Below are 26,852 nucleotides of genomic sequence, written 5' to 3'. Positions count from 1 at the left end.
TTAAAAACAACTTGCCTAATATCATATAGGCCCCCATCGTGCTGACAAAGCAGCTCTGACCCGTCGAGACATGGACTCCACAAGACCTCTGAAGGTGTCCTGTGGTGTCTGACACAAAGACATTAGCAGCAGATCCTATAAGTTCTGTAAGTTGTGAGGTGGGGCCTCCATGGATTGGACTTGTTGGTACAGCATGTACCATAGATGCTCAATCGGATTGAGATCTAGGGAATTTGGAGGCCAAGTCAACACCTTGAATTCTTTGTCATGTTCCTCAAACCATTCCTAAACCATTTTTGCAGTGTGGCAGGGCGTATTATCCTACAGATAATCTTTAGGTAGGTGGTACATGCCAAAGTAACATGTGGTGCTGGACAGGGTTCAGCATGAGCACTCTGACCGGTCTGCAGCTACGCAGCCGCATACACAGCAAGCTGCGATGCACTGTGTGGTCTGACAGCTTTGTAAGTGTAATTTCTATCATGGACAGCATTAAGTTCCTCAGCAATTTGTGCTACAGTAGCTCTTCTGTGGGATCGGACCAGACAGGCTAGCCTTCGCCCCCCCATGCGCATCAATGAGCCTTGAGCGGCCATGACCCTGTCGCCGGTTCACCAGTTGTTCTTCCTTGGACCACTTTTTGTAGGTACTAACCACTGGATACCGGGAACACCCCACAAGACCTGCCATTTTGGAGATGCTCTGACCCAGTCATCTAACCGTTACAATTTCGCCCATGTCAAAGCCGCTCAGATCCTTACGCGTGCCCATTTTTCCTGCTTCCAACACATGAAATTCAATAGTCGACTGTTCATTTGCTGCATAATATATCCCACCCCTTGACAGGTGCCATTGTTACAAGATAATCAATGTTATTCACTTCACCTGTCAGTGATTTAATGTTGTGGCTGATCAGTGTATAAAACATACTGTGTAGAGAATATTGAATTGAACCATACATTCAAGATTAAAATCAAGGACACTTCAAACTGAATACAAGGTTTTTGTGCATATTATTTTATTTGAAAATAATTGATACACTGGACTTTGCACTGCAAGTCTCATGTCAAGATACATAACCATAATCATATATTGTATATTTAACCTATTGGTTCATATTCATTTGCTTATCCCAGGGTTCTTTAAAACTAAACTTACTGTGACATTTCTCTGAGACAGGACCTTTGGTACAATACTGATTCATAGCTGCCATAACAATAACTAGCAGCTATTGGAGATCTCACCTGATCCATTTGTTACTGTTTTAAGGCCAAAATACTTATTTAAAAAAAGAAAGAAAAAAAGGGACCACCGGTCCTGTGGTCAGTGTTGGTGTGGTCGTGTGATGGACACCTGTCACTCAAACCCTGAGCTAAACAAAGTCGTCAAACTGAGTGTAAATTTGCCCCCGGCATCAACCTACCATCTTAAGCAATACCTCTTAATGCACTCCCAATGAAAATGTAATGCCTTTTCACAGACTTTTCCCAGTTCACACAAATGCAAAGTCCGATGTACTTACATTCTATATATTATTGTATTCACAGAAAAAAAAAAGAAAAAAAAAAAAAATGGTGTCATCCAATGAATTTTCATTTTAGGGAGAGCTATCACTTAGACTGAACCTTTCTGTTACACTTTTCTTATTCTTCCTATATTGACACCGAATAGCTTAACAAAGGCAACATCTGTGCAAGTCTTTACTAAGATGCAACAAGTGAATACATGTTTGTCTGAGAATAATGCACTTACAGTATTTAAGAAATTTTGTATTCAAGGTACTGGTCACTTCCAGCAACAACAGACATATAAATAGAAACTGACAAACACAAGGTAAAAAGAGAGTACAGAGGGATTGTGACTTGCACAGGTCAGGCAGAGTATTAACAGCCAGAGCTTGATTTCCAGCCAAAAATTAACACATGCTAAAAAACAAAAAAACATTGTAGTCTCTGCAAAACCAGCTGCTTTTACAATTCTTCTTTTTGTTTTTACAGACACAGTGACTCATCTTCTGTTCCTAAAAGCATAATTCAATTTCAAACGCTCTTGAGTCACTATATAAAAATAGATTCTCTCACTCTCTCTCACACACACACACACACACACACACACACACACACACACACACACACACACACACACACACACACACACACACACACACACACACACACTATAGGCTGAACATTGGGATATAAATAAAAGTGAACAAGGCTTCACATTCTGTGTAACAAATAAAAAATTTGGTAAATTCAACATTCATTTAACAAAAGTGCATCTGATTTAAAAGAGCACATTATACTGCCATACGATGTTTAAGGCACAACACCTTCTTAATATCGATGGTTTGTTCAAACCCAGCCAATGTTTTCTTTGGCTGGGTTTGAGAGAAAACATCCAAATGTGTTGTCAATATCTCACCACACCCAAAATAATCAGTTCAATAACAAAATACCTAACAAGAATCCCAATCTAAAAATTTCACCATGGGAATCTTCTCATGGGAATATTATTAGTGAGATTAGCTGCATTTTAAGTACTTTACGAGTTCTCTCTCACTAGGAGGAGGACACAGTAGGCACTATAATGGTACAAAACGTTTTCTGAAGTATGAGAACTTTATCATTATAACACTTTTTGACATTAAGCCAAAAATGACCATATTCTGTCACAGACTAAAATGCTAATGATTATTTAAGGAAGTGCAATTCTGTGAAGAACAATTTACCCCAGAGCAAGTCTGGCAGTTTTCAAAATGTACCAGATTAACTCTTATCAGAAGCAAAGATGGCCCAGCGACACATAAATACAAACCTCATACCTTAAGTGAGGCTGACTTGCGCAGGAAATTTCATGCACTCTGTCAATGTCTTTTGCACACATTAAAGCAGGAACAAACCAAGTCACAACTATTACATTTACTTTAACACTAAGTGCCTGGAGTCATGGAGACTTAAACAATAGGTGCACATGGAGAAGTGCTGTGACTTCTGTATGGAAGAAGAAATAGGATGTAAAACCTTATAAATCTGGGGTGGACTGTATGAAACATTCATTATTAGGAGACATACTTGATGTCTGCACACTCATTTAAGGGTCACTGGAATTGACCCTGTTGGCTTTAGAAGGCACATTTGGTGGTTAATGTAATGAAGGCATGTTCGGAATAGCAAACTAGCTTATCACTTTTACTTTTGCTGCAGTATATACTAGAATGCACTCAATGTACAGTTTGCAAATGTTCTGTATGCACTGAATGCCAAGATGACCCACTAAAGTTGCCACAATGTGCATTGTACAACAGATGACATGTTCAAAATAACATACTACCTTACTACATTTACTTTTTTGCTATAATAAAAGTACTTACTGCATGGAATACTGTATCCCATAATGCAACGCTCCTGACTGGACTTTTCACTTTCAATGTGATGAATTAACCTTAAGTACTATCAGCTGTGTTAAGACATTTCTGCACAAAATTTGATAAAAATCAGCAAAAAACAGATATGTCCAAAATGATTACAGCATGCCACATGTTGAATTAAACATTCAACATAATAAGGTCATGTGACAAAAACTGTGTAGCATACTTTTAACAGTTTGTAAAACAGTTTATCAACTGTTTCACTATTGAAAAAGAAATAGTAGGCAGTATAACAGTGTATACTGTATAGTATTCAATAAGTAGTGTGCCAGAATTAAATTCTGAACATAGCCAAAGAGTCAAGTTTGAAGTGGCTCAGTTACCCTAAAGTACATTTTCAAACAGTATTGTATTTGTTGCATCTGCTCATCCTGTTAAGTGACACCATCAATATATTTGTTCCTGAAATAAAAGTGTTACTGCACTAAAGAATCCTGCACCGCCACCTGCTGTTACAGAGACATCACAGCTCTTCAAACCATTGTAGAACAAACCAGTTTTGTGACCTCATCCTGCTCAAACAGCTGATTGGTTGCTGTCAGGTCACATGTTCTGAAAGTGTAGATTGCCTTTGATATCCTGTACTGAGCTTATCACGACTTTAGTATTTGAACAGCCTTTAAAATGTTCTCAACAGGGGAACTGGTTCCTCTGGATGGTGGGCCTCATCAGCACAAGATCTGGGAGAATGGATGTCTGAGCAGCTCCTCTGCACTCGGTCTGTATTTTGCCTCCACAAATATTCTGTGGAGGAAGTCTCGCGTATGCTCAGAAATGTGAGAGGGAAGCAGGGGGTTGGTAGGCTGAGTAGCGATCTTAAATATGGCTGCCATGGCCTCAAATTCAGCCCACGGAGGCTTTTCTGTCAACATCTCCACCACAGTGCAGCCGAGACTCCTGTTCACACAATACATACAATTTAAGTCAAATTATCCTTCGTCTTTGTTACATTTTTCAGTAAACCTTATTGAGTGGCCTCTAAAAGTATTTACTGTAGATACTTTTGAACACTTCAGGTAAAAATGCATGAATTTTATTGCATTAGATAGCAAAATATCAAACCAAGTGGAATATGGGAACAATAATGCTAGTCTTTCTCAGAACTAACTTCACTAGAAATCGACTGATAGTGGCTTTTTCCGATACCAATACCTAAGGTGGTGGAAATGGCAGGTAACCGTTTAATCAGCAGATACTTTTTTTTTTTTAATCGATTTATAGAATGTCAAAAAAAAAGGATTTTTCTTAACTTCTCTCTTTTTTTTATGCAAAGACGGCTCCGCGGATGGCAGCCTTGGTGTGGAGTTCTCCAATTCTTTTGTTGATTTTGTTTGTTTGTTCGTTCGTTCTGTGTTTATACATTTTTTCCAATCAGTTTTACCAGGGACAAACTGCTGAACATCTGGCAGCACATATCAGACAATAATGGACATTTTATTGGTGTGGTGGTGGTGTAGTGGGCTAAAGCACATAACTGTTAATCAGAAGGTCGCTAGTTCGATCCCCACGGACACCACCATTGTGTCCTTGAGCAAGGCACTTAACTCCAGGTTGCTCCGGGGGGATTGTCCCTGTAATAAGTGCACTCACTGTAAGTCGCTTTGGATAAAAGCGTCTGCCACATGCAGAAATGTAAATTAAATGTAAATTTTAGTTGGAGGCACAGCTGTGTAGTTTAAGTGCACTATGAGACGCAGGTGAGGGAAGTGAGCAGACACACTGGTCAAGCTCCGTCCGTTGTGGAGTTTCAAACAGTGCTTCAGAGTATTCACTTAGCAAATTTCGACACTCTCCCTAACAAAACAGACAAACTACATCTCCTCGCTCATACAAACAAGGACTTCTCGAAAGCTGCCTTGTGCTTCACAGAAACCTTGCTGAGTGAAGCCATTCCAGACAGTGTGTGTTACATCTGCCTGGCTTTCAGCTGTTCAGAGTGGATCACATTTCGGAGTTACGTGTCTTTAGTCATTAATTTGAGAGACTGGTGTTGACCCATCTGAAGGACATCACTGGACCCTTTCTAGATCTCCTTCAATTTGCTTATCAAGTAAACAGGTCTGTGGATGATGCAGTCAACATGGGTTTGCATCATATCCTGCAACATCTGGACAGACCAGGGACATTTGCAAGGATCCTTTTTGTGGAATTCAGTTCGGCTTTCAACACCATCATCCCAGCTATTCTCAAGACTAAATTACAGCAACACTCTGTTCCCACGTCAATCTGTCAATGGATGACCAGCTTTCTGACAGATAGGCAGCAGCTAGTGAAACTGGGGGCATTAACTTCCAGCACCTGTACGATCCGCACTGGTGCCCCCCCAAGGATGTGTGATCTCCCCACTACTCTTCTCCCTGTATACCAATGACTGAACCACCAAGGACCCCTCTGTCAAGCTCCTGAAGTATGCAGATGACACTACAGTCATCTGCCTCATCCAAGATGATGATGAATCTGCATACAAAAGAGAGGTTGAATGGCTGGCTCACTGGTGTTTTCAAAACAACCTGGAGCTGAACACGCTCAAAACAGTGGAGATGATAGTGGACTAGGCTGCAGAGTTATGGTGGTCACGAGGAACTGCTCTGTGGAAATAAAGTGAACTGAACTCAAGGCACCTCCAGAGCTGAGATATCTGAGGTTTGCAGCACTCATAGATGATACTGTTCTTGCAACAACAATACAAAATTCAGAAGACAGAAACAAAAAAAGAGTGAGAACCTTTTACATGCACATGATCCACAAGACTACAAGCCTAGACGGCTGTTCTTAATAATATAATAAAGTCTGTTTATTCAAGTGGGTGTCTGTGTGTCTAATGGCAAACTATTTGAAATATTAATTTGATAATAATAATAGAATAATAATAATGATAATAATTATTAAATACATTAATGGGAAAACAAGCTGATCACTATTGGTGATCACTCTGACCATCATCGATCTCAGAGATCATCATCCGTCTCTCTATAAGATATATATATATATACACTTCTCTCTATAAGTTAACAAAATGTTCAGATAGTCTCCTTACTGGTTTTTCCTGCAAATTTTATATATACACAATGTGAACTACGTGAAAAGATGAGTGGATTGACTCTCTCAGAAACGGAGGCAACTGAGACTTGTCATCTGCCACCCGGATTGAAGTGAGTAACCGCGCCACCACGAGGCCCTAATGTGTGTGTGTGTGTGTGTGTGTGTGTGTGTGTGATCCATGCACAACTTACCACACGCCCCATTGAGAACAAGAACCACGAATCGCTACCACAAGGAGGTTACCCCATGTGACTCTACCCTCCCTAGCAACCGGGCCAATTTGTTTGCTTAGGAGACCTGGCTGGAGTCACTCAGCACACCCTGGATTTGAACTTGCAACTCCAGGGGTGGTAGTCAGCATCAATACTTGCTGAGCTACCCAGGCCCCCATCTAGGAAAATCTTTGGTTGGGGGCAGCCCTCAAAAAATGAAAAGATTTGGTGCATCATATAGGACTTTTAACTAAAAACAAGCTCGAAATACACCGGGGACTTGGGTCCGTTACAATGCTCTATATTTAAGTATTTACCAAATTAAGCTTTTAATAGCCTATATATTCAACAGCAGAGATTATATGAGGAACAAGGTTCATTATTCACAAGATATGAAATTTGAGACCATGTATATGCTAACGGAGAACATTTGCATATATTCCACATTTATCTTTGAATCCCTTCGCTTCAATTTAGAACACTTAATTATCCAATCAAAATAACAAAATATCCATTGAACAGAAAACATGTCAATGATGAAATATTTAGGTATAGTGAATCCCCCTGAGGTATGACTGATTGTTTTTATTTCACCTCTGCCGCGGTTGCACGGTAGAATCCTCCAGTGTGAGGAATAATTAAAAAAGTTTTTTTAAACATCATCGGCACATATATTTGTTGATAACCAATTGTTACAAAAAAACAACTATATGCAATGCTTAACCTCTAAACTTTTCAGATCCATTTTTTTATGACATTTGACAAACTGGTTTCAATGTAATTTTAGTGGATACATGAAATCAATTCCTCTCAATAATTACATTATCTATGGACATGTTCCAAGTGTCCACATACATTTTATTCTTAATTTTAAACAGTATATCAATTGTCCATAATTCATCAGAATTTAAAACTTAACAATATTTTTCTGAAATGTTTTGTTTTCTGAAATGTGTGTTTTAGCAATGATTCTTTAAAATAAATGCAACTTGGTTTGATTATTTGTTTTCTAATGCAAAAGCACTTATACGTTTTAAAGTGTAACTTAAGTGTCCAAACAATTTTGGGGGCCAAAGTAGATTCCAGGTGAAATATTAAAATAAGTTATTTTAATCTGCTATGAAGGCAAATGCATTCTGTACATAAATGTGCTAGACATTAGATCCATTAAGCCTATCAAAGCTTGTGCTCAGAGTATGGAAACTTCACAGGAATGTTTTGGTGGAAACCTTTCCCTTCAGTGCTGTTGATAAGAATTTTTTTGCTGGCTTTACCACTACATACTGATAGAACCAGAGAGACATCTTTGTTTGTGTGTGTAGGGCAGTGAGATGCTATAAAGCCCTACTTAAGAGTGGCTGATGTTGTTGAACTCAAAGAACTCTCTGCAGACTCAGAGAACTAAGCATTTTCTAACTCGCTCTTTCTTATAAGCTGACTTTCAGCCAATCATAATGCTGACCTGATGGGAGATTGTTTATCCTGGGAAATCCCTGAACAGTAAGTAGCTTAAGCCACTCCCACTGCCTAAGAATCTGCGCAAGTGTGCACCTTAATTTTCCTTCTACTTAAGGATAAATAGCTGCATTACTTTTTTGCTTTTATTTTTACTCTCATTCTTTCTTTGATTTGTAAAACTAGATCTGTAAATTTAAATGTGACTTTTTAGTTCCAAAAATATCTCAATGCCACATAGATCACATTTTCATGATCTTAGTTCCTGCATAACATAATTTGAAAACAGAAAATGTATTGTAAAATATTACCTAATTGGTTGGATGAGTGCAGCATCTAAATGATGCATATTTGTTTGCATTCCTTTCAATATATGGATTACATCAGTGGTTCTCAACTGGTTTTGATTCAGTTTTCCTAGATTTTACTTTGGATATCAAGAAGCGACCCAACATGGTACAAAATTGTTTAACATACAAAAAAGAAAACAACAATGTCCTTACATTTTTTCCTCCCCTTTTTCTCCCCAATTTGGAATGCCCAGTTCCCAATGTGCTCCAAGACCTCTTTGTGGTGTAGTGTCTCACCTCAATCCGCGGCATCTACACACAACTCTCCACGTGCCCCACCGAGAGCGAACCACATTATAGCGATCATGGGAAGGTTACCCCATGTGACTCTTCCCTCCCTAGCAACCAGGCCAATTTGGTTGCTTAAGAGACCTGGCTGGAGTCACTCAGCACGGCCTGATTCAAACTCGTGGCTCCAGGGGTGGTAGCTTAAATCCAATATTGAACTTTATGAATATTTCCATGAACTGCATAGACCCAACGATATGCTAAATTATTAAATGGCACAGGCTGAATGGGAACATTTACAATTTTACAACTGCATAAACAATGAGTGTGATCTAATGAGTAGAAATGTTGGTTGCATACTCTACCCTTAACTTAAAACAGAGACTTGAAAATGATAAGTTAGTAAAAAGTGCTTTTAATTAAAAAAACAAACAGCCTGCTGTATGCTGACAGCCATCTTGATTGCCTTCTCTCTTTCTGCACATGACAATGGTCTTTTAAAAAGGCTCCACACAGGTGAGGTTAATTAATCAACCACATAAACCACAAAAAAATGTATTGACAAAAACAAGACAATTAAAGCAATAAAAGAAAACACAGTATGAACAAAACAACAAAAAAAAAAAAACAATGAAACAAAGTTAAATTTAAGTCAATTTAAAATAAGTGAATGATCATGCTTCACAAACATGTAACAGATAAATCAGAGTCAAAATAGTTGAGGTAGAATTTGAATTAAAGCATAGCCTTTCATGACAACAAAATATATATATATTCTCCACCCTTTTGAAAGTTGAAAAGCCTATTTAATTTACTGTCCTTACTATGCATTTTAATTCCAAAAATTTAGTTTGAGTTTCCTTTTACTTTTTGCATTTAGCATTGTTTATTCTCTTGTCCCAATAAGGACAGACCTGCAGCCCAGATGTTAATCATACTATTTCAAGTTCACTCCAACAAATCCCAGCAGTTTCCCCCATTCTAGAGCAATTCACTTTTTGGAAGTATGTAGTTTTTAAGTTCCCATGACTAAAGATGAAAAATGCTGTTCCAAAGCATGCATTTTTTCCCAATATGCTATAAGCCATAATCTTCTACTCTCAATCTCTTGGAACTTTGAATAGTGTTTATCAACTGGTGGGTTGCAGGTCTGTTATTATAGTGTTGCAGTTAGCAGGGGAAAATATTAACTAATGCCAAATATTAAAATACAACTAACCATATAATCAAGAACAGCTAGGATAGCAAAACAAATAGGCTATTTCTACTCAATCCAACCCTTAAAAATGACTTCAGTTGTTGTAACATAATTTGTAAAGGTTCAGTCACAGATTAGTTGAATAAAACCAATTAATTCTGATGTTACCACATTAAGCACATTTGTTTGATTTTCTAAAAACATCTTTTACAGTGTAGCTTATGCCATGTTAATAATTTTGCATATTGTTGGGCCTATGAATTTCATGATAATATTAATACATTTCGATGTTTGACATTTGTGTTTACATTTTGCACAATAAACAATTTTGATACTGTGTTGGGTCAACACTTGATTGATCATGAAGCAAAACTAGTTGAGAACCACCAACCTAAAATATCACATTATAAAGATGTGTGTATTTTGTCTTTTTTTTTTATTCACAAACAACTAAAATTGCTCTCACCAGACATCTGCCTTCCTCCCGTACCCCTCTCCACTTATAACCTCTGGACTCATCCAGTATGGTGTTCCAGTTACAGAACGCACACCAGTGCTGGAAATGCAAATAGTTTGAAGCCGTTTACTGGCACCAAAATCTCCCAGCTTCACATTGCCAGCTGAATCTCGTAGGATGTTGGCACCTAAACACACCCCATTAGCAGGAGGGAAAGCTGTTATTATGCAATAGCATCTCACAATACACAGCAACTATCAAAGCTTGATTTTACTTGAAACATTATATGTATTTAGGGGACAATAGGCTTTTACTTATGTTTACTTGCTATTAAAATTGTTTAAAAAGGCTGCACTGCCAATTTTTAAAGGAAAAACTACACAGTCTGTGACTTTGATCACATTTCCACCTGGTATACGATGCATCTCGGGTGATCTGATCACATGTGGTCAGGTGAGACACATCGCTGTTCACATCTTGTCACTTAAATGCGTCACCTGTGACCATTTGTGTTTGGATTTCAAGGGGAGGGACTCTGTTTCATGATGACATACACTCACCTAAAGAATTATTAGGAACACCATACTAATACTGTGTTTGACCCCCTTTCGCCTTCAGAACTGCCTTAATTCTACGTGGCATTGATTCAACAAGGTGCTGAAAGCATTCTTTAGAAATGTTGGCCCATATTGATAGGATAGCATCTTGCAGTTGATGGAGATTTGTGGGATGCACATCCAGGGCACGAAGCTCCCGTTCCACCACATCCCAAAGATGCTCTATTGGGTTGAGATCTGGTGACTGTGGGGGCCATTTTAGTACAGTGAACTCATTGTCATGTTCAAGAAACCAGTTTGAAATGATTCGAGCTTTGTGACATGGTGCATTATCCTGCTGGAAGTAGCCATCAGAGGATGGGTACATGGTGGCCATAAAGGGATGGACATGCTCAGAAACAATACTCAGGTAGGCCGTGGCATTTAAACGATGCCCAATTGGCACTAAGGGGCCTAAAGTGTGCCAAGAAAACATCCCCCACACCATTACACCACCACCACCACCAGCCTGCACAGTGGTAACAAGGCATGATGGATCCATGTTCTCATTCTTTTATGCCAAATTCTGACACTACCATCTGAATGTCTCAACAGAAATCGAGACTCATCAGACCAGGCAACATTTTTCCAGTCTTCAACTGTCCAATTTTGGTGAGCTCTTGCAAATTGTAGCCTCTTTTTCCTATTTGTAGTGGAGATGAGTGGTACCCGGTGGGGTCTTCTGCTGTTGTAGCCCATCCGCCTCAAGGTTGTGCGTGTTGTGGCTTCACAAATGCTTTGCTGCATACCTCGGTTGTAACGAGTGGTTATTTCAGGCAAAGTTGCTCTTCTATCAGCTTGAATCAGTCGGCTCATTCTCCTCTGACCTCTAGCATCAACAAGGCATTTTCGCCCACAGGACTGCCACATATTGGATGTTTTTCCCCTTTTCACACCATTCTTTGTGAAGCCTAGAAATGGTTGTGCGTGAAAATCCCAGTAACTGAGCAGATTTTGAAATACTCAGACCGGCCCGTCTGGCACCAACAACCATGCCACGCTCAAAATTGCTTAAATCACCTTTCTTTCCCATTCTGACATTCAGTTTGGAGTTCAGGAGATTGTCTTGACCAGGACCACACCCCTAAATGCATTGAAGCAACTGCCATGTGATTGGTTGATTAGATAATTGCATTAATGAGAAATTGAACAGGTGTTCCTAATAATCCTTTAGGTGAGTGTACATCAACCACTATGTAAGTGTGTTAATGCATGATATTAAACTGCAACAAAGTCAGAAAAGACAAAGAAAGCACAAAAGAAACGGGACGCTGTTTCTCGCAGATGTGTCTGAAATGTAATCGAAGCACAAATGCTAAATTTCAAGCAGAATTCTTTGAAATTTTAGTGGATTACCTGGATTAAAAAAGCTTTAGATGTTCATGATTCTCAATTGTGTTGATTACAGACAAATTAAAAAGATCCATTAAGTTCATGTGCTTGTATATATATCCGTAGTTTTTTATTTTTTTCAATCAGACAGTTTTTGCCTTTTAAAACTGCTCACGACTGGCAAAGTTTAAACCCTTGTTTTAGCGCAGCGGTTGATTGACAGGTGAGGGGTGGCTCTTTGCTGCTGTCCAGTATGCTTTCAGGATGGATTAGCATTTACACCTCAATTGTTATCTTATCACATGCATTTTTGACCACATTGGTATGTGGTTTTTGTGATCCGATCACAAAACGGTTTAGACCCCATTTAAAGCATGACTTCATGTGATCGCATCTTAATACAAGTTGTAAACAGGGGCTATGTGAGGACTAATGCTAGATAGTACCTTTGATGTCCCTGTGGACTATCATGTTGCTGTGAAGGTAGGACATGCCCTCCAGGATCTGTCTGGTATACTTGCGTGTAACATTCTCTGTCAAAGCCCCATAGGCCTTCAGCTGGTCTTTGACTGAGCCCTGAGGGGAGAAAGGTCACATGAACAGTGAGTCATCATGGCCACAAAATTGTTACCTAACAGGTGTGTGCTATTTTATAATCACCCTTAATAAGTAGGGATAAAGTATAGTCAGCTGGTTATTATAGCAAAACAAGCCCAGACAGTGTGATCAGGTCCTGTACCATCCTTAAGGGGCTTATTTTGCAAAAATGACTGGCTGACTGTACATTATTCTGCTTATTACAAGGCTCCTTTCCAAATTAAAATATTGATATAAGTTGAAATTATTGTATTTTATGATATCTATATTAATGCAAGAAGAGAACATGGAGTGATATGAAAGATGTAACTCTAGCATGCCCAATTATACAGTTTAGTATTCATAATAAAAATATTTGCCTGTAGAATGCCCTGATTGACAAATCAGAATTCCAGTATTTCAGAGAGCCAAGGAGACATTATTAAGCATCAACAAGTCTAATTGTTGTTGTTTCAAAAATATTTGATAAGCCAATGCTCATCCAGACTCACCCCTGGCATATATTCCATAAAAATGGTGAGGGTTTTCTCATTGTGGTTTCTAAGGCAACCATAGTACTGCACGATTCGTTCGTGGTGCAGGTTCTTCAACAGCTGTATCTCACACTCTAGTGCGCTTACCTCCTGCAGAAAAGGGGGGCGAGAGTCATAACATGACCACAGCTGAGCCAAGAGGGGCGGTTAGCGGGGGCTATGAGTGAGATGACCTATGAAAACCTATGAAACAACCACCCACAAAAGCCAAACAGTCCTCTATGAGGGGTGTTTGGCATTAAGAGAGCATGAACAACATGGAGACTAAGATTGCTTTCCTTTGAGTGTGTAAGCGAGCATGTATGTGTTTGTGTTAAGTGAAGGCATGAGCTATGAGAACTGCAAATGTTAGAATACCATACTTCCCTTTGCCCTGCAACCCCCTCTGGCCAACACACACAATCACACACACAGATACAGGAAGTGACAGTGCATGTTTTTGCAATGGTTGAGAGGAAGGATTTAAAGAGTGGGGAAAAGTTTGAGAAAGAAAGATACGAACCACATCAAGAGAAAGAAATATGCTGGTAATCTCACAGAATAGAAGAAAAAAAAAAAAGAATAGAAAAAAAGTGTGTGTGTGTGTTTGTGTGTGTACATCATTTTTTCTAAATTCCAAAAATGTATGTAAAAAGTTGTCTTTTAGGGTTAGGTTTAGTCTATAGTAAACGTGTGTGTGTTCGTTACCTTGCTGGTCTCTGGACTGGCAGGGTCAAAATGAACCTGTTTAGCTGCAAGTTCTCTGCCTGTGTCTACATCATAGCATAGATACACCCTCCCAAAAGCACCCTGACCCAGCAATTTCCCTCTACGCCATGTCACTGGAGCTGTAGGGGCTATATATATGCACATATAAAAATACATTGACCATTTCAAATACTGTAGATCCAAACAATACTTAAACCACTTATATACTGCAAGAAAACAAAACACTATATCAAAATCTACAAACTATATCACACTCACACTTATAAGGGACTGCGCGGTCCTGTGGGCGGAGTCTGGCCTGCGCATCAACCAGCTGCCAGCTCCCCAAACTCTCCTCACTGCCGTTCAGGGATCGGCGTGATGGCACCAACGTAAATAGGTTGCCTTGGGGCCGGCGGATCCGTGGAAATGTCCGTCGACCTGAAGAGGAGCATAAAAACAATTATGATGTTGTAGGAACCGTCAAACTGCCATACAAAAGGAATATACACTCACTGAGAACTTGATTAGAAACACCTGTACTTATTCATGTTATTATCTAATCTGCCAATAGTATGGCAGCAGAGCAAAGCATTCAATCATGTAGATACGGGTCAGGAGCTTCAATTAATGTTCACCTTAACCATCAGAATGTGGAAAAGATCAGAAGGTCTCAGTGATTTCAACCGTGGCATGATTGTTAGTGCCAGAATAGCACATTGAACCTTGAGACAGATGGGCTACAACAGCAGAAGACAACATTGGGCACTTTATTAGGTCCATAGTGTTCCTAATAAAGTGACAAGTGAGTGTATAAGCTTGTATGTTTAGCCCCATCAGATGATAAGTGTAAATGTAAGTATTTACAAGGGCTGGATGAAAAAATTAACTCTATATTTTTCAGCCTTTTGATGATACTCAATCTATATCTCAAGATATATGCATTTACTCTAAATGGCTTAAAGTTTTGTGTGTGTTTTTTCCCCCTCAAAATGTTTAAAGCAATATGTTAAATACAGTAAAATGTTAATAAATAAAAAAAACATGCCATTTTTATCTGATCTCACACTTCTACAAATGAACACAAGGAAGAACAAGATAAAATAGATTTCATTTTCATGCACCAATATAATAATAAACATCAACATTCTCCTATATATATTTTTTACAAAAAATAAAATAAAACAAAATGTCTGCAGTGACTTTCGTGAACATTTATGATGATTGACAGAAATTAATAATTGAATCAGAGTTTTGAACCAATTCACTGAAATGGATAGGCCTGTCACAATAACTAATTTTGTTGGATGATATATTGTCCCAGAAATAATTGTGATAAACGATATTATTGTCATTTTAAGACCCTTGTAAGCCACTGATAAAATGATAATATAATAGCATAATAATTAAAGTACACCCTTTCAAAGAATCTTTTAATTCTTACAAATATTCAGACATTGAAATCGGAATGTCAAAAAAAAATGAAAGTCGGGAAGGCCCCTCTCAATCTCCAACTGCAGTTTTTGTTTCCAGCTTGGAAAACTGGATGGAATGGTTATGTTTTAGATGAGCTAGGGCTTGACATAAAGCATTGTGATGTGCTTGTCCTTCGGACAAGTAAATTGGTCATTCACGTCTCCGGGTAAAAAAAAAGTTACTTGTCCGTTTTCTAAAATTAGCAGTAAAAATGGCTGTTTAATGTAAACAAAATGCATTAAAATTCTAACGAATCCTGAGAAAGTAGCCTGTTTATTAAATACTGTATGTGGCTCAATGACAAATAACATAACTGTGAACTTTAATCAAGGTTGAAGATTTATCAACATATGAAAATGAATCAACCCCACACCTTTACACTTAACATGTCCACTCTAGAAACATGTCTTACATCCCTGAAAAAAAAAAAAAACAGAGACATTCGGCATGTCCCAGCAGGATATCAAATGTCAGATGTAACAATCCATCAAAAAAATTATAATATTCATGACATAAAAATGTATAGTATTTGTTACATTTCTTTTACCTCAACAAATATTTCTTAGTTATTATTTTGTTATATATTTAAATAATAAAATATAAAAACAAATTGAATCAGGTGCAAGGAAAATATTATACTACTTTTTACCTGATGGTTGTATGACCTGACATATTAGTTATTAAATAAAACATTTGGATGTTTTCAATATGTTTGGTATGTTCAAAACCACATGAAACAAATATAAATATAGTAAAGTATTACAGTTCCAAGATTTCTTAATTTTTTTAGATTATGTAGATTTTCCATTTTCATTATGGAGAACCTTATTTTTGACTGACCCATGTATTTTTAAAGACAGATAATATATTTTCATTTTACGTATATTGGTAGTATTATAGTGTTTATATTTCCATTTTATTTTTATGTATGTATATTATTACATATTAAAATTGACTGATTTCACATGGCAGAAAACACCTGTATAGGTCAAAAAGAGCTCCAGAGAGATGGAGATGAGAGATGTAACAGGTTTATCTTCATCTTGCAGCATTACACAAAGTATGTTTGCTGTTTCTGCCGTTCTTGTCAAAGGTGTTGTAATATGACTTATGACGGAGTGCCATAATATAAAAGGCTGCAAACCTGGATCACTCTGTCGTTACACACTTGCAACGTTGACAGCTTTGTTGTTTATAAATAGGTGTGTTGGTTTTATCACATAGCTCTCTTAACACAGGCACAGTACAATGACATTCACATGTCAAAAAAATGCATCCACTTCGTGTGCTAAAACACGGATTTCCTGTATTCACGCATATTCTGGAATTAATACAAAGACAATACACAGAATTTCACACAGAAATTCAGACACTGTAGATTATTTTCAACAGCAGGATACTTATATATTTTTTAAATAAGTGATACAGGATAGGCTAAAATCATAAATAAAACCCGTGTTTTTATCATTATTAAAGTTTCAATCAAACAACTTGTCCGGTCAGGCAAGTAAAATTCACTTGGACTTGCCCTTGCAAAAATGTACTTGTCCCAGACAAGAGTTAATGTCAGGGCCTGGGTTAGTTCTATTGCCACTTTTCGACATACTGGCACGTTCATGTTAATGGGATCTCCTCTCTCATTCGGCTTAAAGCCAAAATGTTCCTACACCGGAGCTGTGGATAGCAGCTTTGAAACAAAGTCCATTTTTACTTATTCTTCCAAATTGGCTAGAATTATGCAGTCCTTGGGGGAAATGGCTATTAAAACACCTTTTAGCCTCGAGTAACATGTAATCTTTCTTCACCTGTTGCTGTCTGCTCAGTGGACGAGAGGACATAAGCAGCACTACTTGCTAAAATGTTGGTGACATTCATTCTTTTGTAAACAAACACATATGTAAACACAATGGGCAATATCGAGGTCATCAAAAATTATCGAGGTCATGTCAATATATCGTACGATAAGTCGATAACATAATTATCGTGACAGGCCTAGAAATGGACAGCATGAACTGATTCATGGAAATTAACTGAACTTACCAACTCCAATGCAAAGAAAAAGTTACACAATTGAATAGAAAAAAATTACTATGTTTGCAATACCATTTGGTGGCACTAGTGGTGCAGAAATTACACACATAAAATTTAAATTCTATCTTCAGATTATTGTTTTAACACTCTCATACTCATGAAATCACAAGACAGGGAAGGGTCGCAAAATAATCTGATTAAATGAACTTTAGGAAACTTAATGGCAAAAAAATTTGCTTTAAAATCATTGTGAAATTCATATTGTTGTTACTTTTACATCACTAGCAAAATATACTGTAAATATTCCATACATCACCCAGCCCTTATGTATACAGATTGTATTTCATACCTTCACTGTGGTCTTTATGGTGCAGGGACACATGATACCTCCGAGGGTACGTCCCACCCTTTCCCACAATCTTATCATACATGTGGTTTTCCCGGTCTAAAATAGGAGAGACAGAGAGAGAGAGAGAGAGAGAGAGAGAGAGAGAGAGAGAGAGAGAGGGATAGAGGGGAAGGAAAAATTGGGTGAAAGGTCAGTGGATCTTTAAATGTTAGGAACTTTAGCAATAGTTTTGTTGATTGCAGTGGCATCTGCATTGACATGCACCTGCACAGTCTTGTCGGTTGTCAGAGTAACTCTTAAACCTGTGTGTGCGCGGCTTCCTGAGTGAAGGGCTATGAGACAGGAAAGACCAATAATTGGAAAATACCACATTGAAAAGCCCTTAAAATGACAGTATCATTACAATACATCACATATCATACTCATCAGGATCTCCTCACCTGTCAGAGTTGCTGTCCAGGGATTGACAGCTGCCAGACACTGAGTTTTCAGCGCTGCTCCAAGGATCAAGCACCTTTACATATAATATTTAAATAAAATTGACTCAAGGCACAACAGCTGCTTAGTTAATTGTATGCATTTTTAGCAGTGGTGGGTAAAATATGTATACTTTAAATTATCTCATACTGCTTGAACTCCTACTACAAGTGCAGTGTGTGGTGTTTCTATGGGAACAGCTCACGGTTCCAAAAGAAACACTGACATCTATTTTAAACATGATATCTGTGCTGCATATTTAAAATCTATACTGCATATTTGGCACCCTGTTTCAGTGGATACTGGCTGTTAGGATAAGCAAGTTTGCAACATAAATAACAAATAATTGCATAAGTTGCCATGTTAATGAAATGCCAGGATTATGATCATTCATTTTTGCTTAGGGGAGTTTGATGTTATGTAATATCGAGCACTTGTTGGAAAAGAGACAGTTGTATGACACACCAAACAGATAATTCAAATATATACAATATTATATAATGTACCATAAAAATATAATACTCCTACAATGCATCATAATAAATTAAAAGTTTTTAAAGCAAACTCAGATATCTTTGTGTATGTGTCACTCACACACTGATCTCTGGTTTCGGGTATGAACTCCCCCTCACTATTAATGCTGGTGTAGGATCCTTGACGTGCAATTCGCTGTTGACGCTCAGGAACATAACCAGGGGGTGGAGAACTTCGCCCAGTGTTTTGAGAGCCTATGTAAGGGCAAGACAATGGGCAGGAGGATCATTACATAAAATTACATTAAGTGGGTACATTAAGTGGGTATGACAATGTAGAAAATAAACTACATTCACTGACATATGGGACACAGAGCAGTATTGGGCTGCCCAAACCTTACGCAGGGCCAAGATTTTTGGTACTCCACTGTTTGTAGGAAGGCATTGTATAGCTAGTAGTGTTCAAAGGTCACTAGCCACTCAGCATTTTCACTAGCCAAAATCCCCTGCCTCACAAAAAGTGATAAAGGTAACTGGACACTGTAACTGCATGCATTTGTTTGGACATTTTCTTTGAATGAGAATAAGGAGTTTAGCAGGACACCAGCCTAATGATTTAAGTCACCTTTAGAATATCTGAAGGAAATCATGGCCAGTTAGAACAGGAGTACGATAGAACAGGAGGAACATTTGTCAATAATTTGTCTAGTTTTAACTAGTTTTAACCACTTCATTCTAAATTGTATTTGCCTTTATGAAAGTTTACCATTGCTTTACTATTGTTTAACAGTGGCATTTGTAATAAGGCCATTACTACAGGTAAAACCATGGATGGCTCTACATTACTGTGGTTAGATTTATGTTGAAAGTCTTTCCTAAAAAATGTACTACACTGCCTGGCCCAAAAAAAAAAGTCGCTGTTTGGATTTAAATTAGCAGATACTTAAGAGCCTATGATTGGATCATTATTGCAGTGATTAATATGTTTCAGCTGGCAACAGTTCTTTTAACTCTAACTGATGTAGTGTGTAGCTTCTCATTTCTTAAACAATCATGTCGGAAGACATATCCTGTGGTCGTGGAACAGATGTTACTGTGTTTCAGATTGGGTGAATTATTGGCCTGCATCAAGCAAAGAAAACAACTAAGGATATTGCTTAAATCACAGGAATTTGGTTAAGAACTGTCCAACTCATTAAAACCTGGAAGGATAGTGGTGTACCGTCAGCTTCGTAAAAGAAATGTGGTCGGAAAAACAATCTTGAATGATTGTAAATCACCAAAAACGCTTGCTGAAGTCACATCTTAAAAAAAATAAATCGACAGTAGTACTCATGGCTATGTTTAATAGTGAAATTAAGAGCATTTCCATATGCACAATGCAACGAGAACTTTATTGGGACTAAACAGCTGTGTGGCAATGCAATGCCACGATGAATGCCTGCCATAATCAAGGCTGAAGATGTTCCAACGAAATATTAGATTATGCAACTTTTTGTTTGGCCAGGCAGTGTATAGTATTTATGAAAAAACTAATAGCCTAAACACATTTAGAAACCTTTAACTACAAGTTTCAAAGTTGTAATAAAAATAAAGAGATTGTATTTGTATTCACTCTGGGTCAAAAGAGTATACTTTGAAAGGCAACGCAGTACACCGTGCATGAAGATAATGGGGCGATACTCTAATAAGCATAAAAATGGGTAAAATAATCCATTTCAATTCCATTGAACTACATTGCGATAATTCTCAGTACGAATTAAATGTAAGTTTATTTATAATAAACCTTTTCTTTCTTTAAGTCTGCCACATTGGATTTATTTTTCACTTAGCTCGTCGCAATGGGATTGCATTCTCCGCAATGGATATATGTGATGCTGCCTTAGAATTTGGCCAAAACAATGTACTTGGGAGGTATCATAATTAAGATGACTACCTTTAACTACAAGTTTCAAAGTTGTAATAAAAATAAAGTCTAAGAGATTTGCCCTAATATATTTAAGAGATTCGACCTAATATATAAGTTACCAAAAATCTTTTTTTTTTTTTTTTAAAGATGATGTATTTAAAAAAATTATGATAAGTATTTGTCTCTTTACTTCGTCAGTGCTGTTTATAATGTAGGGCTTGTCTAGCAGTTTGATATAGAGCTTTATACTAGAATGGTCTATGTAGAATTCAAATGGGTCACATACGTTTTTTAGTCTCCGCCACAATATCAAGTGAACCCCGACTGAATCACGCTAGTTACGTTCTGCGCTGTCCCAGAGCCCTGGCGATCTTATCTCTGGAGCACGCTGATGTGCGCAGCAGCATTTCTGCCCCACACAGATGCGTGTTTAATTTATGAGCAGCATATTTAGTCCTTATAAACCACTGAACGCGAGATACAATTACATTTGCTTTGGCAGCAGCTCCAAGTCACCCAATATTCACAGAATTTTAAATGAAGGAAAAACCCTGAAAAAGTTACCAACCAAAGTGGCTAAATTGACAGAGATACCTGCCACTGCCGAATTGTATTCGCATTTAATGGATTGGCAGGTGTTCATTTCAAACCCTGGCTGTATCAATTGACCATTTGCTAAGCCCCACCTTCAAACCATTTCTGACCAATCCTATCTTAGCAACTGTTGCATCCCCCATGTCACTGACATGCATTTGCTTTTTCCCTCATGATATTCTACAGGAGTAATGGGTGTTTGAGCAGTTTTAAGCGGAATATTATAAAAAATTGTAGCTGGGTAAATTGTAATAGTGACACAAGGTCCCTAGAAAGGACAGATGCAGTGTTTTTATATATTTTTTTAATCTTTAAAAAAATCTCAAGAATAGCATGCAATGGATTAAACTGTGCCAGCCCTCATGGCTAAATGAACAAGTGACTTTGATAATCGTTTGTCTCCAAAGTTTACAATCAAATTACTGTGTACGTTTTATACATAAAACTTTAGACAAATCTGCTTTAAAATGTCACTCTTCATTCCAGCCCACATAAGAATAATATAAACTCCATTTATGAGAATATTTTGTCAAAAACTGCACCATTCACGGAATTATGGGAATTCATTCCCATAGGAATGAATTCCCATTCATTCCTATGGGAAGTTCTGCAAAGCTTGTCAGAGCAAGCAATACACATGACAAATAAAGGCAGATTATTTTAGTCCACTAAATAAATCTAGTCCTAAAAAAGCCACTAATAGTCATTAATGACCCTGTCGAATAAAGCATCTGGCTATTTTAATGTCTTGTGTGTTTTGGACTGCCCATAAGGTCAGACCACATGAAAGTATGCACTTATACAGATTATTTATAAACTCAAAAGAAAAACATTCTGAAATTGCAATAATTAGAAATAAAAAGTCACGAAATCCCATTCATGATGCTGTGACAAGGCCATAATCTATATGCAAAACAGTGGAATCATGAGACTTAAAGCATAAACAAACATCTTGTTCCTCAGATCACAGAGGTTTTAAGAACTCACACTTTTCCCCCAGATGATCTCACAAGCTGTAACAACCTCCCCTCCCCCCTAAAACACACACTATCTCTACAACAAGCTATTGGTCCACAATGCTAATAGTGTCTCACAATCTGATTGGCTGGGAGCCAGCGAGCCATTGTGGAGCAGCCAGTGATGGTGGAAAGGAAGAGGACACACAGCTCACAGAGGAAGTTACAGAAACAAGAGAGAGCGACAGAGAGAATGAAAGAGAATAAGACCAGACCAAGAAGATTAATAAGAAAGGCTGAGAAGAGTGTTTTTTGATGTTCATTGGTGAATGAATCTCTGTTGAAAAACCTTGAGTTGCATCATTGCCTACTGCCTACACAGGTAACTGGCATCTAAATTATACTTGGTCATTCAGGTTGCTGATTGATCGATCCACTCACAGTATATGCATGACGCACATTTCACATGGACTGTTCGCATGCAGCCCATATTGTCTCGACACGTTGACAGTCCTCAAGTACGCACCAGCCGTTGACTGTACTAAAAGAGTATCACAAAACAGTCGTAGCGCCAATGCGTCAAATGCATTTGTATTCGCTCTGCGTCAAAAGAGTATACTTTCAAAGGCAACGCAGTCCACCGTGCGTGAAGATAATGGGGCGATACTCTAACAAGCATAAAAATGCATGGCACACACATAAAATGGGTAAAATAATCAATTTCAATTCCATTGAACTACATTGCGATAATTCTCAGTACAAATTAAATGTAAGTTTATTTATAATAAACCTTTCTTTCTTTCTTTAAGTCTGCCACATTGGATTTATTTTTCACTTAGCTCGTCGCATTGGGATTACATTCTCCGAAATGGATATATGTGATGCTGCCTTAGAATTTGGCCAAAACAATGTACTTGGGAGGTATCATAATTAAGATGACTACCCTTTTGAACTGCTTTAAGCACGTTAAAATGCTGCCTCTTTGACAACTCACTACGATTTGTAACAGAACAACAGGGTGTTGCGAACTCACTGGTAGAGTGGTGGCGTCCTCTTGGTTCTGAGGACTGGTAGGCAGTGCTGACATCACCGGTAGACTGTGAAGTTTTGATACGAACCTGCTTATACACTGTGTGGTGAGATGGAGAAGAGGCCTGCAAAACACGCGCGTGCGCACACACACACCCAGATGTGCATAAGTATGAATATAAATGAATAATGCCTGCTCTGCACAAAATGTGATTCTTTGTCTTCCTCTCGTATTTAACTGGTTTATTTTGAAATATAATATTAAATTGTGTTTGTGAGTCTCACATTGCATTGTTCCTGTGTCAGCAGCAAGATCTTGATGCTCTTCATATTTGAGCTGCGGTCCAGCAGATCAATGGCTTTATCCAAGTCATCCTGACTACGCAGGGGGATAGACAGCTGTGTGAAAACCCATAAACATGCAGAACTGCACTTAGCAAAAGCATTTAGAGTTGCTTTATTGCTAAATCCAGCGTCAAAGATGCAATCAGTAGTTTCAAAATTTCACATAAAGAAATGAACAGTACTTCAGAACAGTACATATTTTGAAAAATATGGTTAAAGGGAAACAGTGTTAGCCTCAGTCACCATTCTTTTTCATTGTATCTCGTTCCATTCATTGAATGAGAACGGTGACTGAGGCTAACAATCTGCCTAATATCTTTTGTGTTCCACAGAATAAATTTTGTGTTCCACAGAAGAAAAACAGCCACATGAGTTTAGAACAACATGAGGGTAATGATGATGGAATTTTCATTTTTGGGTGAATTATTTTTACTCAAGTTATTTGATACAACTTAATACTATTAAATCGCAGAATAAATTAATCAAAAACATTATGGTTAGAAAAGAAAAGACATGATTTTGCGCAAAACAATATAGACACCGATAGGTGTCAGTATGAAGACCAAGATCCTAATCATGTTGGCCAACACAACATACACCAAAAATGTATATTTGCTCCTTTATTGTGTATACTTAATGAAGAAAACAAAAACCATTAAACCATTACATTTTCCAAACCATCCAAAAACAAAATAGTGCTAAAATAGTGGACATCAAAATCTTATGTAAAGATAATTTTTGGTAAGGGTACAGCCATCATCAGATGAGTGTAGAGAGCGCAGTTGAGTGTATCTGAATGTGAATCAATACCTCATTATTCATATAATGCAAGTCCAACTGCTGACCAAAGAATGTTTTGACTTTCTGCTGGATTTCCTCAAACTGCACCGGCCGCCCAAACATCAGAATCCTACACAAACATATATAAACATACACACGCCGTGCACACAGAGGGAAGACATTAAACAGGAAGCTAATCATTCTTTAGATGTGTAAACTGAGTCGGCAATTCCAGTCAAACACACACAAACGCACAGGCAAACACACACTTGGATTTGCAGAGTTCACAGTTTCCTGAAAGCACACCTAACATAGCTGTGGTCTATCCTGGCAGCCACACACAAACCATAGTTCTTTCCCTTTTCACTGCAAAACAAGTCTTAGAACTAAGAGAGAGAATGCCACAAATGTATATCTGTTCATGTTATACACCTAACATTACTCTAATAATGGGTAGAAAAAAAAGATATACTGTTAATTTATTACAAAGTAAACATTTACCAAATAATGTTTTAATAATATATTTTGGCTTTTGTACAATGAAAATATAAATGTCAGCTATTTACTTTGTATACCAACAATGTGTTATATTTATAATGTCACGCTTTCGATTTTTCAAACACAATATATACACACACTATATTGTCTTTATAGATGAAAATATATAACTGCCATTTTATGAAAGGAAGGGGGTCCCTCATAAGGCAGTCATTATACATGGGGGGTCCTTGACATCAAAAAGCTTGAAAACCCCTGGTTTAAAGTATGCATTGGAAGGCTGATATAGAATTAAAAAAATAAGATTTTAAAAACGAAGATATTTGGGGATTACGCAAAGCAGAATATGTTTACGTTATCCAGATTACATGTAATCCGATACTAACAAGCACTGTGCATTACACATGTTCAGTATGTGTCTGCACAATATAATGCATATGCAAAAGGTACTATTTGTGCACACAGTGCATTGTTATATAATGTATATTGTGTATTTATTGTAATGCATTAGATCTATCTATCTATCTATCTCATCCATATAAACAAGTGCACATTCCAAGAAAAATAAAAAATTATCAAATTCACCTTTTTTCACCACAGAACTCAAACTTAATCCTGACATCATCCTGAAGAAAGAAACAGAGCAGTGAGGTTACCATTGGTTCACGTGGAAGTGGCATGGTCTCTTTATTTCATGTATATTTGTACATTACCTTTCTGTCAGATGAGTTAGCAGTGCTGACAGGTTTTGGTTTTGCAGTGTCGGAAGTTGATGCAGGCTGGCGCCTGGTCATCTGCAGGGCCACCAGATCCTTCATAATTGAATGGAGAGCCTGTCTCTCATCTGAAGAGAGAGAATAACAAAGTGACAAAGGTGTTAGTGAAAAACAGCCCTTATAAATGGATGGTTCCCACTCTAAAATCTGATTGGATCAGCCATGCTCTAAATCATTTTAAAATTGTGTGATCACACATCAATTAAAATGTATTAATGAGGCAAGTTGCTATTCTGCCTGGCAACCATAAACGACCTAGTTTGGCCAATTTACTGTATTATTTGGCAGTAGTATTGTTTATTGTGATTATTAGCACCAAAACTTATTTATTACACATAAAAAACACAAGTTCAAGTTCTTTGTCATGTGAAAGAAATAACAGGCGGCATTGGGGGGGTTGAGTGGCCACATTACAGTGATTTTAACATGTTTAAATCCCCCTTAACAGTGGTCAATCATTGTAATGCTCAGTCTTGAGTGGTATATTCTTTTATTTTGAACAGAGATTATGCTGCAGACTATACACTTGCTATAATTACAGTACAGTTGCAAATGAACTGAAAGAATGTTCTGCTATCTGTTGTGAATAAACTCAAAGGCAAATAGGGAGAGAGAGAGAGAGAGAGAGAGAGAGAGGGAGAGAGAGAGAGAGTGTGTGAAACAGAGAAGCCTCTTCTATCCCACTAATAATGGGAACCTAAGTTAGGACATGACGCAGACCAACCCAAGCAATGGACTCAACCACTCAACTTTTGTGTGAATACACCTGTGTTCATGTGATTAGCGAGAACATGAGCCATCACTGTCTGTCTACATGTTTCCCTCTCTCTTAAATAATCTCTAAACATCCTTTTAATTCCAGCTCAACAACTGCTTGTCTGCCTTTCCCCTACAATCTCTTACTCTGTATTTTAACTTGCGTCATTCTTTGAACAGGACAATAATAAGTCAATCACAATAGTGTTGGAGAGTAAATAACTAAAAGCAGTGACACTAATAACATAAATATATTTTCAGTAGTGTGACAGTAGTTCAGCTGATT

General features: G+C 37.7%; 1 protein-coding gene across 3 annotated transcripts in view; it reads right to left on the bottom strand.

The window, feature by feature from the left end:
* Positions 1-1,010: 1,010 nt before the first annotated feature.
* LOC127652551 (mitogen-activated protein kinase kinase kinase 3-like) overlaps positions 1,011-26,852 on the bottom strand; it is a 37,481-nt gene continuing 11,639 nt past the window's right edge. For 2 of the 3 annotated variants that reach the window (XM_052138744.1, XM_052138743.1), the window contains 15 exons: positions 25,748-25,878; positions 25,620-25,660; positions 24,567-24,666; positions 23,697-23,810; positions 23,416-23,536; positions 19,045-19,178; positions 18,414-18,487; positions 18,238-18,305; positions 17,974-18,069; positions 14,397-14,558; positions 14,118-14,266; positions 13,389-13,520; positions 12,747-12,876; positions 10,382-10,559; positions 1,011-4,327 (listed from right to left, as the gene is read on the bottom strand). In XM_052138744.1, the coding sequence (XP_051994704.1) occupies positions 4,099-4,327; positions 10,382-10,559; positions 12,747-12,876; positions 13,389-13,520; positions 14,118-14,266; positions 14,397-14,558; positions 17,974-18,069; positions 18,238-18,305; positions 18,414-18,487; positions 19,045-19,178; positions 23,416-23,536; positions 23,697-23,810; positions 24,567-24,666; positions 25,620-25,660; positions 25,748-25,878 (1,859 nt within the window). In that variant the 3' untranslated portion in view covers positions 1,011-4,098. Of the gene's footprint in view, positions 4,328-10,381; positions 10,560-12,746; positions 12,877-13,388; positions 13,521-14,117; positions 14,267-14,396; positions 14,559-17,973; positions 18,070-18,237; positions 18,306-18,413; positions 18,488-19,044; positions 19,179-23,415; positions 23,537-23,696; positions 23,811-24,566; positions 24,667-25,619; positions 25,661-25,747; positions 25,879-26,852 lie in introns of those variants that run through there. The other variant, XM_052138745.1, reaches the window with a different exon arrangement.

Source organism: Xyrauchen texanus, chromosome 12 (assembly GCF_025860055.1).
Source record: "Xyrauchen texanus isolate HMW12.3.18 chromosome 12, RBS_HiC_50CHRs, whole genome shotgun sequence".
NCBI classification, from domain to species: domain Eukaryota; kingdom Metazoa; phylum Chordata; class Actinopteri; order Cypriniformes; family Catostomidae; genus Xyrauchen; species Xyrauchen texanus.
Note: the sequence above shows the minus strand (reverse complement) of the source record. Positions and strands in the feature narration are given on the sequence as shown.